A 14,791-nucleotide genomic window follows, 5' to 3' on the forward strand; every position below is an offset into this window, starting at 1 on the left:
TTTTGATGGAAATTAGGAACCTTTTGTGAAATCCATGGAAAAGGTGCAGCTTGAAAAAGTCGCCCGTCCATGCATGCATGCATGCGTAACGACACGTGTTAGTGGTCATGCATAAATATACAGTGTTTTGGAAAAAAAAGGGGCATTCCTTGAATAATAAAATGTGTCCTTTAATGGCTGCTGGGGGTTTTAATCAGCCGTGGAAGACTCTCATCCATATTGCAGGAAGTCAAGGACAATATTTGTTATAATCTCTCTCAGTCCATATGTAGCGCTGCTGTGCATCTTAACATGCGTCTGAACACAGAATAAAATGAGGAAATCGGGCAGCAGATTCCGGGATAGGACAACACAGAGTGAGCAGTGAAGCCATGGAAAATAACAAAGGAAGTTTAAAAGTCACATTCCTGGTGGTCAGTGTTTTTGGGCTCTGTCTTATGACTCGGACGCCAGCATTGATTCAATATGACCCTGAAAGCTGATGAATTTGTGTTTCTCCCAACAAACTGCTGAATGAGCAGTAGAATTCTCTTCTGGAAGTTTTTGTGGGCACTTCCTTGTGTTTTCTTTCGCAACAGGTCGGCGCTGTTGGAGGCGATCTCGCTTTACCGTCGACTCCGTCTGTGAATCACAAGAGCTAAACAGCTGTTAGTGCACAGTCGTGTGGAGTTGACGCGCTTCATCAGCATTTTGTGCACTTATCTGACATCAACGGACATTAAATACTCCCAAGGCTCTCCACAGAAAGTTACAAGTTACATATAATAAGTGTGTTTAAGTGGAGCTTGGCTCAAACTCAACCTTGAAGACTTGGACTTGACTTGTCTAACTGTAAAGGGGAACTTGGCTCAGACTCCTACGTGGCTTGGATTAAGAATTGAACAAAGGAGACGTAAGATTAACCCTTATAACACAGACCATTTAGGCTGCTTTTTTCCATTACTATGTTTAAATGTACAGTATATACAGAGGCCATAAGAATTTGCAATGTAGATTGTCTTATATCCTTTTTTTTCAGCACAACCTAGACAATCTAAAAATAAATATACATATTTTGACCAACTATATAAAGCAAAAAAGTAGTGTGAAATTTGGAAATCTGTCACGGTTCAAAGTTCGCTTGGCTCGTTTTTATGAACAAAAATGAAAGAAAAAAAAGGTCAATTTTTTTTACTTCTGCACAATTATTGCTACTTTATATCACTACTAAAAATGTGATCGTAACTTTGACTCAACAACACATACGAACAAGAGTAAAATATTATTTAAAGCCTGAATATGTAATCTATAAACACCCCCCCACCCCCAGGATGTCCATATAAGGAGTTTATTATTCCCACGGCAATTTACCATGGGTGCACAGAGATCTGTGCCGCGTGAGCACTTAGGGTTAAACTCAGACTGGACTACAACTCTGCTGACAGTAACTATGTGTGGATTTCTGGTCTGTTCTTGCGTAGACTTCAATTTCCATACAGGCTACAAATTCACTAAAAGTAAGATTACTCTTGCAGAGTCGGGCAGATGTTGTACCTGTAAGCTCGGAATTGGCTCAGTGTTCTGCACTGCGAGGTTTCACTGAAGGGAGGGAAGAGTAATAGCTCAGTGCTTGAGTGAGTGAGCTTACACTAAAGGTGATTGCTTTCTTCCTTTACTCAGCACCTCCTCTTCTTCTTCAGCCTCAATGAATCCCCTCCCTCCCCGTGCTCCTCCCTGCCTCCCGGCGTGCCTCATAAATCCTCATCTGCAGCACATGTGCTTTGTGTTCGACGTGCACATTCACGCTCAGAGTGAAAACGAGGAGAAGGAGTGGAATGAGTGAAATTGAGAAAGAGAGTGAAGAGACACTTGGCTGGGCAGTGAAAGTGGCTCATCTCTTCTCCCGTGTGCCTTCCCCCTGGCTCTGGTGCTCGCTCGCTCGCTCCCTCCCCTGAGCTGCTACGCAGATTCCGTCATCAAAACACACTGTGAGGCATGCTGGCTCGCTCACTCACACACACACACACACGCTCACACAGAAGCTCACACTGGAGCCAGCCTTCAAGATGCATCAGCAGGAGAGCATGTCCTCTGATTCCCTGTCAGGTAAATGCAAAATGAGATGTGTCTCTCTGTCATCCATCTCTTTCCCAGCATCACTTTCCATCTCAGTCAACATCAAATTCAACATTCTTTATTTTCTTGTTTCCCTGGCTACTCTCTCCTATTCTTTCTCCCCCCTCCCTCTCTCTCTCTCTCTCTCTCTCAGTATCCATCAGTCTATTTTTCTGTTTGTGTGTTTTTTCCCTCTTATGCACGGCCATAAGTACATGTGTTGTGCGATAAGAGGTGGTGGCCGTGATGACTGTCTTTGTAGGGAAAAACAGGAGGTGTACATTTGTTCCATATGGCCGAGCTGGAGGCAGTACTTTAAGGTGGAGTAGCCCCTGTGATGGCTTCACACCCAAAGCACAGCTGGGGACATGTATATGGACTATTGCTTTCTTCTGACCCATATACAGCGACGAGGCTTGTGCTACTTTCACTGGCATCTCCCCCCATCAACTTACACCACATTTTAAAATATGTTTTTCCATATAATTCATCATAACTTGAGTGCTGACAGCTACGGAAATGTGGAACACGTATCAAAGCGAGCTGTTTGGTTTGTTTAACAGTGGAGTCTGGTTACGTGTGCTGTACTTGGTCGGTAGAGATAACGGTTGTCCTTGGTGATGAGGATTGTCCTGCTGGTTATTGATCTGGAAACAACACTGTGCACACTGATCCTTAATTAGTGATGCAATTCATTTGATTATCAGCGGTCCGTTCACTTTGACTCGCAGTGACTGAATTGCACGCTGTTCCATACTGATGAGAATTTTAGGATAACTTTATTTGTTTCCATGTTGCACAGAACCCATCCCAGTATAATGGCTTCTTGTGAGCCTTTCGTATGAGAACTATGCCGGGTTTTAACAGGTTTTAAATTACACTTTTTATGCGACTCTGCACTGGCTAAATTAGGTTTCAGCGCTGGACAAAAATTGCTTGCATAACATCGTTTCTGTCAGAATGCAATAAGAGGACATATTTTGAGCACAGACGCTTTGTAGAACCACCTCGACTTTATCCTTTGATGTGTCTCATCATATCTCCAGTTTTGTTCTTGTTTTTGTTTTGGGTTTTTTTTGCGTTTCTGATTTTTCTTGAATATTACAGTTGCTTTTTGGGCTGAATAAAACATCCAGGCCAGTTGGACTTTGCTCAAAGTGTCTGCTAAAAGCTTACATGTTTAAATGTATATAATAGACCAACAATTATGTTTTGATAGACAGATCAATAAATGAATAGCACTGATGGAATGACAGACATAAAGCACAGTCAAAAACTGGAGTAGTTTGAAATGGTGGCATGTGATTACCTTCAGTGTGAAACCTTGTGCTTCAGTTTTACAGTTGTCTGTTGTTTTTGTTTTGTTTTGTTTCTTAAAATTGTGCAGAGGCATTTACAGCAAGACGAAACACAACGTGTGTTGTGGCTGCCACGGTGTTGTTCATGACTTATCGACACTTCAAACGTCAATCCTGTTTTGACACCTCGCCCGTCACCCTTCACCGGCTTCGTCCGAGCTCCCAGTTGAACTCGTTATCAGCACATCCCTCTCTTCAAGGTTTGACTCACATCACCCCGCGGTGCACTTAATCTGTAAATAAACCAATGGCGGAACAGCACAGCGGCACAGTTGGGTTGATTGTGGTGCAGATGCAGGGGTTTATCTTTATAAAATTCTTAGTACAGATGGGTGTTATTAGTAGCGCAACCTCAGCGTGAGCACGAGCGGCGTAATTTACCCTTAAGTGTGTTGTACTGGCCTACAGCAGTGACATAGCAGGTGGCCCAGAAGATTACATAATGTGTGTGAGAACACGAGAGAAATGTGAAGGTGCACAGTGAGAAAAGCGTAAGCCACCAATCAAACGACTTTGTCGTATGACAGAGTGGAGCACCGTGCAGTCCGAGCTTTGTTGAGTTATGCATTTCTGAGCACGCGGTCACCGTCTCTGCAACAGTTTCAACGTGAAACTGTTATTCGCACAAACATTTCCTCACACATAGCTATTAAGCTATTATGGATTTAAAAAAAAAAAACAAACAAACAATGTGAAGCAAACTACTGTGCATTTTATGGAAAAAGTGAAAAAAAAACAAAAAAACACCAGACCTGTTTGTTTTTCAGAGCCCAGTACAACAATTAAACGCATAAATTAACATTATACTGTGGAACAACTCACCATAAATTCCTAACGTGGACTGGGTTGTGGTTAAGAGTAGCTCAAGTGTTGCTGCACCATATGCTCAGCTTTATTGTTTCAGGGCTTCTTTTTCTCCCCAGTACCTGCGCATCAGCAGAGATTCAACAGAACAATATGCGAGACTGCATGTGAAACAGCCATGGACTCACTGGATTTCAAAAAGAGCACAGTTGCACTGGACATTTGAGTCATTGCACCTGATGTTCGTGTTCCCACCACCATCATCTGATAACCTTTGAGCTAAGGGATGCAACAACTCTTTTAACCAACGATTTAGCTTTCAGACTCAATTCATCCTCCATTTTATAGGGAAAGGTAGTTAAAAGGACAGTTACAATGTTGTCTTTCATGCACATAAACGCCCTTACACTATTATCACCTGTGTCAACAGCTCGCAACACATGGAAAACGCTAACACCTGTCACTCAGTCAGCACTGAACATGAACATGGACTGAGCCGGTGCTGGTGCTACTCAGTCTGAACAGCAGTGAAGCGTTTCAAGACGAAAGTGAAGGCGCCATAATTACGTACACATCAGAGTAGTGTTTGAGACTTGTTTACAGATAATCGTTTATAACCCCTTTTTTTGCTTTAGGGACCGACACTCGTTTCCACACTTTTCTATATCAAAAAGTTAATTTTGGCATTGTTTTGTTGGTAGAATCAGGTCAATAATGTGATTTGAGGTCACGTGTCTTCCTTGACTTGGCTTAGTTTCAGTCGCTTATTTCAAGCCTGATCAAATGATCTGTGCTTTAGGACACAAACTTCAGGAAACGTCACTCCCTTTTAAGGCAATTTTATAAATGATCTCAGTCTTTGCGCACTCTTTGCTTGTCATTCAAAATTTGTAATTACTTATAAAAATTGTATTACTTCTAATGAGGTTTTCTTTTTCCCCTCTTTAACAATCGTTATGGATGAGGTCAGCGTGCTAGAAACAAAGACAATGCATATGCATGTACATATATACATATACAGGTATACGTTGTTATTATTATTATTATTATTATTAATATTTGTTCAGGTCAGACAAAAGTTGTTTCCCACAGCAGCCACTGAGAGAGTTTGGGTCAAGTCTGTTTTATAGCAGAAATATCCTGCATTATAGTACTACTGCCAATTCCCACTCCCACTCCCACTCACCAGCACACAGATCAAGATCCACTAAAGTCAAGGCTTGAAAATGAAGGTAATTGGAGTTCACAGCCACAAGGCTGCAGAACAAAAAATCAAAAATGTTGCCTTATTGACCTGCTTGAAGTCATAATTTTGTATAAACATGCAGGTATTATTTTTCTCTCTCTCTCTCTGGACAGCACAAAAAGCGTAGAGGAGATTTGCACAACACTCTGCGGAGCGATTGTGACCAGATAAGAATCAGATCCATTTTTTTAACACCCTCCATAGCACTGCAAGATTTCTGTCGGATACAAAAGAAAAAAAAAATCAGACATACTATATTTATGGTGTTGAGGTCATGGAGGTAAGACCCAGATAATAAACCTGATCTGACAGACAAGGACTGCTTGACCTTGGCAGGTCACTGCATTCCACCGAGGTTTTTCCACTAAGTGCATTTTATCCTGCTTGGCCGTCACAGACACACAGGGACACAATGTTATTTGCTGATATACTTTTTTCTTTTTTTTTTTCATCATGTTTAGTTTTCACAGTGCAGCTGCTCTTCAGAGAAAAGACTTAGACTAACTGTCTAAGTTAACTGTTGATTTGATTTTCCCGTGTTGTCCTTTCAAACATCGTCCTGAAAGAAATGTTGGAACTGCGTTGCTCTGCGTGACGACAGTTGGCACTCTCTGACTTCATGTAAAAACTGTGTTTGTGCACTTTGTGAAGTCCATTAAAAAGGTACAAATCTATCTATGTGAGGATATTTCACCTTGTGGGGACATTTTGTCTGGACCCCACAACTTTAAAGTGATTTTCAGGGTTAAGGCCTGATTTTTAAATGTTAAGTTTGGGCACTTAATTATGATGGTTAGGGTAAGGCGATAGGACAGGTTCAAATATACTGCCTGTGGGCCAGGACCGGCCTGCCAATGGCTCCAATCCGGCCCCAGGATGGATGTGTGAAAATATTATATTTTTCAGTTCCAGATTCCTGTAAATGATTAACGTAGGCATAATATTGTTGAATTTACACTTATTTTTCTCAATAATTTTCAAGGTTGTTGATAATATGTTTTGTAAAACAAAGGGAAATAGATTATTATGCTATTATTTGACTGGTCCTTCCCACTTGAGATCCAATTGTGCTGTATGTGGCCGCTGAACTAAAACGAGTTTGACACCCCTGAGCCATAGGAATGTCCATGGGGTGTCCTCACTAAGATATAAAAACAAGTTTGTGTGTGTTTGTGGGTTAGGGCGTGTCTAGATGAACACATGAGGAGAATATATACATGTAGAAATCCTGGATTCTGCAAAGGACTGGTCATCATTGAATCCCTGACATATTGTTCCGTGCATCCTGTTTGTTGAACAGAGCCATTTCTGCTGCAGCACTAATTCTCAACCGCTCTGATTCTACACCCACTTTGCCGTGGAATTCATGTTTTTCTACAGCATAAACACATGAATTCTTCTGAAATGTATCAAAGGGAATCGCTTTCTACTTACGTCTCACCTCTAAAATCTGATCTTATCAGCAACTCGGGAATTATACTGCTTGTTTTTGTTCTCGTTGAATTATTGCCTGTATTCATTCAAAAGAGAGTGGCCTTGATCGCTATTAGATCTCAGATATGCCTTTTTTTTTTTTACAAATGGTCATGCTGTTAAAATACAAGCACATATTTGAGGTCCTCGCACCACATTGTCTTTGAAACCCCTCGATTTTCCTTTTTTTGGTGTCAGCACCAGTGTCTCCAAGACAACTCCTGCAGCTTGTGTGCTCCACACTGACAGTATATCCACACATGCAGTATACTGAACTTTAATCATTTCCTCGTTTTGGACTGCGAGCACTGAGTGTACAAAGCTGCTGAAGCTTCATATTGAAACGCGTGTCAGAAGCAGCAGTAAATACACAGATGCAGCACTTATGGCCTCATGCCTTCATGCAGTTTGGACACATTTAATACCGCCATGTCCTTGGGGCTGTCATTCAACGACTATAGGTCAGTGAGACCCTTCTTACAACAAGTGTAAATAAATGGTTGTCAGTAGTAATGTGAAATCCATCCTAGAGGTATGAACGTGGGAAGAATACCAATGTTTTATTTGCACGTTGACACCTTCTCAGCTTGTAAATCACTTTTTTTCCCCCCCAACAGTCACGTTGTGATTGGTGGCATTTCCAGGAAAAGCTCTGACGGGATGTTTTAATCGCTGTCTCTGCGTGTGGGCTTACCTTGTGGCCTTTGTGCTGTTGCTTTGTGTGAGTAGAGAACACGCCGAAGCCCTCATCAGCTGTGCAAATCCAGGGGCTCTAAATCTCTGCAAGCTGTGCTGAAGATGCTGGTGAAGGCAGACAAGATTTATAACGTACTTTTAAAATGGATGCACCTCTTTCTAAAGTGCTTCTTCATTTGATGAGTGCGCGGACCTACCACCCTGTTTTGTAACCATTCCCCATTTGTTTTCTCTCTCTGAGAGTTGAACAGTTGTGTTGCACTTTCTCCTTTTAGAACGTGAATTGAACAGGTGATGAGAGTCATTTTTGTCATTTTTAAGGGGATTGATCTCAGTGATGATTTTTGTTGCTGAAAAAGAAGACCACCTTTCTCTGTTCTGATGATTTTTGTTGTGTAAGAAAATTGTTTATGTGGATCAATTTCTTTGGAAACGCTGGACTATGATTTTTCACACGCATTGGAGCAAACAAAGCAGCAACTGTCTTTGAATGGCAAATGAGTCACTACCAAAAAAACACAATACATGAACTATGCATCGGAACAAAGGGAAATTGGATTTTGGTGGTTCAGATATTTCAAACTTAAATCAGGCTATTGCACAAGTCTAGTTCAGGTGAGGCAAGAGTTACGCGGGAGTACAAGAAACGGTTACATAATAGTTAAGTCAATATTAACCTGCTTTTAAAAAGCCTCTTTTCTTAGTTGCCAACATGCCTCCCATCATTGCTATAAAACCCAACTATTCGGTTACATCCTCTGTGCCGGTTTTATTTCTGTCTCTCTCTACATTGTTGCTGTAACAAATGCTTGTGAGGCATCTCCTCTGAGCCTAAAGTATTGATCTAATACCATGATAGGGCCTGATTTGTATTTGTTATTGGTACCTGATGGAAGGACTCTGTAACAGTCTGTGGGAGGTGACGTGTATTGTCATATTGCAGGGCAAAGCTATTGATGCTGTAGGGGAAAGAAATGCTAATACTGTGCAATTATTGATCTCAGTGAGCCACTAATGTTTGTAACACAAGAGGGAGCAGCGCAGGAGATTTATATGCAAATACATTGTAGCCGTGCTTGTCATCTGAGGTAGATTAAGCATGTAGGTATACAGTCTGATTGGAACATTGCTTATCTTGCACAAACAGCTTACAAAACACTCATCCATGACACGATGTTTTTATGAACTCACACACACACGTGCACACACACACGCACACTCACCCATCTAATGAATACATGATCTTTTGTCTGTTTCCCCTGCTGTTCACTTAAGCCTCAGTAGAATGTGCTTGATTATGTAACTGCCCTACAATCAAAGGTAACACAATAAAAACACTCTAATGTGTATAATCGTAGCCTGTTATTTGGACACAGGGTTTTGTTGTTGCTAGATGGAAACACCAACACCAAACACCCTCATCCTAAATATAAGATTTGTATACAACATTATTTGCTTTGAGAATTATGTTTTTCAAGAAGAGTTGAATGTAAATCTTTAATCCCTTTTTGCATGCACACAGCGTATGATCCCATGATTCCACCCTAAGTGGCATTAACTGTTAACGAGGTGTTATGTAATTAGGAAAATATACAAAGTTGAAGGAACATTAAGGGGATAAGTGAAATGTGCAATATTGTGACAGTGCAGTTTAATTTTTGACATAGATTCAACAAATAAATTATATATATATATATATATATATATATATATATATATATATATATATATATATATATATATATATATATATATATGTATATATACATATATATGTATATGTATATATACATATACAAATTAAAATGACTCATGACAACACTCAGGTATACAGGTATACTTTATGTGTTTAAAAATGTCCACAGTAGCTTTTTCCATATTCCAGTGCGTATTCAAACTTAAAATATGATTAAATTAAATAGTTGTTTCTGTAGTATAATTGACAGAAGGACTGAGTTTGTAGGCTGAGACACATCCACGTGTTTTGTATTATGTTTTAAGATGGACCTGCATACAGCCTCAATAGTAAACCACGTATGACCACTAGACGGCGCTGTCCGTATTATGTAGGGATATGGCTGTTTGCAGCTAAGAATGTTTTCGGTTTACTTCTTGGAATCTATATTTTACTCTTTACATGGATACTGAGGGGAAAACAATACTAGGTAAGTTAATCTAAATTACTCCATTATATATTTTTGGAGGAACGAATTCTCTGTGCAAGCGGAACTAAAAAATGTCGTCGTCCATTTACCACGTTGCACAAGTGGCGCAGAACCAAAACAAACATGGCTGCCCTGGTAATTAACAAGCTCAAAACTTTGCAAAAGTGTCTTTTTTTCCGTTGTCACGTTTCAGGACTATCGTCAAAACAGTAGGTGCATGTGAACGCTCTCTCAAACAGCACAGAGGAGATGTATTTCGAGTTTGACACATCAGTAATGCCACGCATTGAAGATAAATGACTAAAAATCAGATGGCAGTTGATGCAATTGTCGTTCAACACGTGTAATGATTATGTGCAATTTGATAGGGCAGGTGTATATGGCACAGTTTTTAATAGCTGATAGCTGGATATGTATTACATATATCAGCTGTTCAGTTCTTTGGACATCCACAACCTTATTCTTACTAAGACAAATAATGTAAATCTTTCGCATGTGTCTGCTCTGAGGTTATGAAAATTATATTTGTGCATATTCAATTTAGAAAATAACAGTCACACACTATTGGATAATTTATTAGGCTATTTATTACCAACATCTCTGTGACCTCGGAAATGTACCTAATTGCGTTCCTGTTGTCAGTAACGAAATGTTTGAGAAACCTAAAAGTAGCAAAGATTCATCTGTATCAAAAATAAGAAAACAAAGCAGTATCTCAATAATTCCCTTGGTTTTGATTTTATGGAAGTACAGGACATGTTATCCATATACACTGTGACAATAGGAACAAAAACCGACAACTGCTATTTATTTTTGCATATAAACACTGTTAATTGTTCACTTTACACTTTTGGTGTGTGTGTGGACACGGGTTCAGGTTGGAGGGTTTGTCTTGGAAGGCATTTTTTGGAAAGGCATTTTGTTTGCATAGGGCATGTATTGAGGCAATCCGATGTGCTTTACAGAAAATGGAACAGTTATAAACCAAAGCAGTTAAAGTAAAAATGATAATCTCATTTCCATTGACTTTATATCAGGTTTAAGTTTTGAAACGGCTCCAATTAAAATATTGCCATCAATAATTCCAGTATGAGATATCACAAATGCAATTCTGGCCAGTTCAAGTACATCTTCAGTTTCTCAGGAACTATGACTACTATTCAAACTTCACGTTTAGATGTTTCAAACTGTATTACTGCATGAAATTACTTAAGGGAGTTTTCCTGCAACGCGGACTCATGGTCAGAAAAAAACGAGTATGAAATTTTGATGAAACTTTGCTGCAATACGACCTGAGACAGCAGTGCCTATGAAATAATTGACAACAGAGCATTGTATGTATCTCCCATAAGCCTGCTGAATAAATCAATAGAGCCACGAAAAAGAAAAATCCACATAATTTATATCAGTCCTTGGTCAGTCAGTGGGTGCAGTGGTGCACCTGAGATCTTCTCTGTGGTGTCAGTCTTGGCAGTGATTTCAGCATCAATTTTGGCCCTTGCTCTCTGTTGTCAATGATAAACAGCTTTGCCAAAAGATTTACGCTGTGAGAGTAAAAGAAAAATGCATCTGTCTCGCAGATTTTATTTCTTTTTCTTTAAAAAGGTGATTTTAAACCTAGAATATTAGTCTCACAGGTTTTTCTCCTGTCTCCACTGTTAATCTCTGGCTCATAATTTTAAAGCTTGTAGGACTGAATCTGAATTACGTAACTGAGAGAAAATGATAAAAGAGGCTCGTCTGACAAGGTTGTAATGACCCTGAATATGTGCATCAGGTGCATTTAACACACTGCTGTCCAGTCTGCTGGAGTTCTAATTCCACACTGCGAGGTTATTTAAAAAGACATGACAATTTGGCAATGCGTTGTATGAATAATTTACATGAGTGCGCATGAGTGCATCGACTATTCACTGTGAAACTGTGCACATGACTGATAAGTCTTGAAGGTTCTCTGATGATTTCATATCCTGTTTCTTAAGTTTACGTTCCTAAGAGCAGACTCCGATTTAAAAGTTGATGATGACAAAACCCCTTGCAGCACTATGTCGAGAAGAGCAGTGTCACATTCTGGCGACAGTCCACAAACAACATCATCCGGTGATTCCAACGTTCACAAGAATGTTTTCGTGGATGTTTGCGTTTGAGTTAAACAATCAAAAAGTGTGTTTTCTTTGTGTATGCAGCGTGAAGAGAGAATATATGAGATGCTAATGAAATTTGCCTCACGAAACCGCTCCGTAATGAAATTCCTGGATTGTGTTTTCAGTGTGGAAAAAAAAAAAAAGCATATGTATAGCTTCTTGAGATTTATGTCACCTCGTCACTGGAGGTGGAGGATAAGCCAATATATTGCCATTTCACTTGTTTGATTTTAATCCTTTTTTCACCTGACATCCACAGAATGACTGAAGTTCAAATATTGGACTGTATGCAGTAGACATTACCCCCCAGTCGCATGAAAACTTTTTGCATTTGCTGAGCAAAACAAGTCATGAATCTGTTTTTTTCCACACATTATACATTGAATATATTGTAATATTAGATGATTTGAGACTTTGAAGAAACCAGTAAGCTGTGATTGAAAAAGTCTTTATTGACAGAAACCCTCAAACGCTTGTTAAATGCAGAAACATTTTCTTCAAACATTCATTGTAACTGCCTTTGCTACACCTCAAAGAGTGTTAATGCAAAATAGATTATTCTGTTGCCCAGCCCTAATTACTGCATTATCTACTCAATTATCTCACTGTTAATAATTATGTTTTCTTTTGTGTTTCTCGTCCTCTCTAGATGTGCCGTTTTCATCGAGACACCGGATATCACGTGGCCACTCCTGTGAAGAGCGAACTGTGTGGAACCCAAAGTACTGTGTGGTTGCTGACTGTCAGATGCTGCTTCTGAATGAGGAGGAGGTGGTGAGAGAGCAGACAGTACATTGTCTTAGCCTGTCATGTTCATCTGTGTCACCATTGTTTGTCTTCTTTGCTTGCCCCCCCCCCCTTTTGCGTGCGTGTCCTTTTCCATTTTTATTTCATTTTTAGATTGTTTTGGCTTTGGCGTTTTAGCCCCTTTTCCCCCTCAAAACATTTATCTAGTAACATAACATATTTCTAGCATCTTTAGCCAATATAGTGGAAATATTCAGTTTTCAGGCTGCTATTCTAATTCTGTTTCAAGCTGCAGTGCATCACTTTTCTGCCTGTGTTGCCCATGTAACATTAATTGTTTTGCTGCATCCTACATCTGAAAATGAGAACTGTAAGCAGTACTATCAGACCTGACAGAGGGAGCGTTCCTCTGACTCACTGCAAAGTCGCACCATTAGCGTGAAATTAACACAAATCACTACATAATTTCTTTTCATTCTGTTTGTTAGTCTTGTTTAATAGTTTTCATGGAAGTGGTCACAGGACAGACACATTTTAACGCAGTTAAAAAAAGGTCTTGTGCTATGCGCTTGTAATTTCATGTGTCAGGCCTCAAATACATTTACTTCTTCAAATATCTGAGCTCTTCCAACTCACCCAACATCTTGGACAACATTTCATACTCGATACGACTCCTGAGAAGAAAAGAAAAGAAATAACAAGTAGGAAACATAATAGAAGAGCAACATTTTGAATGAAAATAAGTGGTTACTTACAAAGTCACTTTAGTCAGCAGAAGACGTGTACTGATATTTTCCGATTTCATTGATTCTGGTATCAAAACATTCAGCTTGTTCGGGACGTACATGCTTATGTAGAACATTTTGTCTGCTATTTATCATTTCTAAAATATTTTACTTTCTCTGCATATTTATTGTCATTGAAAACAAGTGCGGACGGACGGACGGACTCTGCCTCATATACACATTTATTAGGTGATACTGGGTGTAGTGTGACCAATCCCTAATCATTAGTGGAGAGACCGGCACTCTTTTGACTGTGTTGTGGAGTTGCCTACGTCTCGAGTTGAATCTTTTTCTCTGCAATAAGATCCCAAAGGTTTTGCTGTTGAGCGTCCCTCTGTTTTGCAAGTGACTTCAGAAGGTTTCTCTTCTGAAGTCTCTTCTCACACACACTCTCTGGCACTAATAAGCAAACACAGGTGTAAACCGTAGCCTACAGTGTAGCTGAAAGCATTTCAGTCGGAGAAGCTTACCTTCATCTTTTTCTGTTTTTTCTGTTTCTTTTGTTAATTCATAAAGCAGCTCCTAAAGAACCCCGACTATTTTCAGAAAGTTGCACATATATATATATATATATATATATATATATATATATATATATATATATATATATTACACAACTGTCCCTGCAGATCTTTTTTTTGTTCTTTTGGCCTCTTCCTCTGTAGGAGTCGACCACAGCAACCCTCCCATTAATTGTATCCAGGCGTGGGAATAGCACCAGGGCAGACTTAGAAAAACCTTCAGTACTTCCTGGTCACAAATTCTTTACACTCCTCCTGAAGCTGTGAGGTCCTGTGGCCGACATCAGGTTCCAGCAAACTTAGTTTGCTTATTTCATCAAAGTAAAGACCCGCCTCTGTTAATCGTTCTTTAGACATCGATAACATTCTTAACGAGATACAGCGAAGCTCAGTCCAATGCTTTTCATCAGCGTTGCTTTACTTTGAAGCAAATTTAGATGTATTGATTGGAAGTCAGTTTATTCTAAGCTGCTGATACCATAAAAGACATCCTTCCTTTAAACCTTTACTTACACTGCTGACGCTTGGCACACTTGGAAGACAAAAAGTATCCAGAGGAAGGAAGAATCCACAAGAACGATGGGATGTTATGGATGCCAACTGCTGTGAATCACCACTACCAAACAGACTGGATCATGGATGAGGTAGATTACATGACTGCAAATAAGTCGAGGTCAAAATTGTTAATACTACAATTACAGACCCACCACTGCAGCCAATTTTTTTTGTGAAATGGTTTAAACCTGCTCCACACAAGA

General features: G+C 39.6%; 1 protein-coding gene and 1 pseudogene across 1 annotated transcript in view; one reads left to right on the forward strand and one right to left on the reverse strand.

Annotated features, from left to right (window-relative positions):
* The first annotated feature begins 2,039 nt into the window (after positions 1-2,039).
* LOC122758637 (disabled homolog 2-interacting protein-like) overlaps positions 2,040-14,791 on the forward strand; it is a 128,857-nt gene continuing 116,105 nt past the window's right edge. The window contains exons 1-2 of the mRNA XM_044012904.1: positions 2,040-2,085; positions 12,630-12,754. Of these exons, the coding sequence (XP_043868839.1) occupies positions 2,046-2,085; positions 12,630-12,754 (165 nt within the window). The 5' untranslated portion in view covers positions 2,040-2,045. The remainder of the gene's footprint in view (positions 2,086-12,629; positions 12,755-14,791) is intronic.
* LOC122758219 lies at positions 13,781-14,390 on the reverse strand (annotated as a pseudogene).

The sequence above is a fragment of the Solea senegalensis genome, linkage group LG21 (assembly GCF_019176455.1).
Source record: "Solea senegalensis isolate Sse05_10M linkage group LG21, IFAPA_SoseM_1, whole genome shotgun sequence".
Taxonomy (NCBI): domain Eukaryota; kingdom Metazoa; phylum Chordata; class Actinopteri; order Pleuronectiformes; family Soleidae; genus Solea; species Solea senegalensis.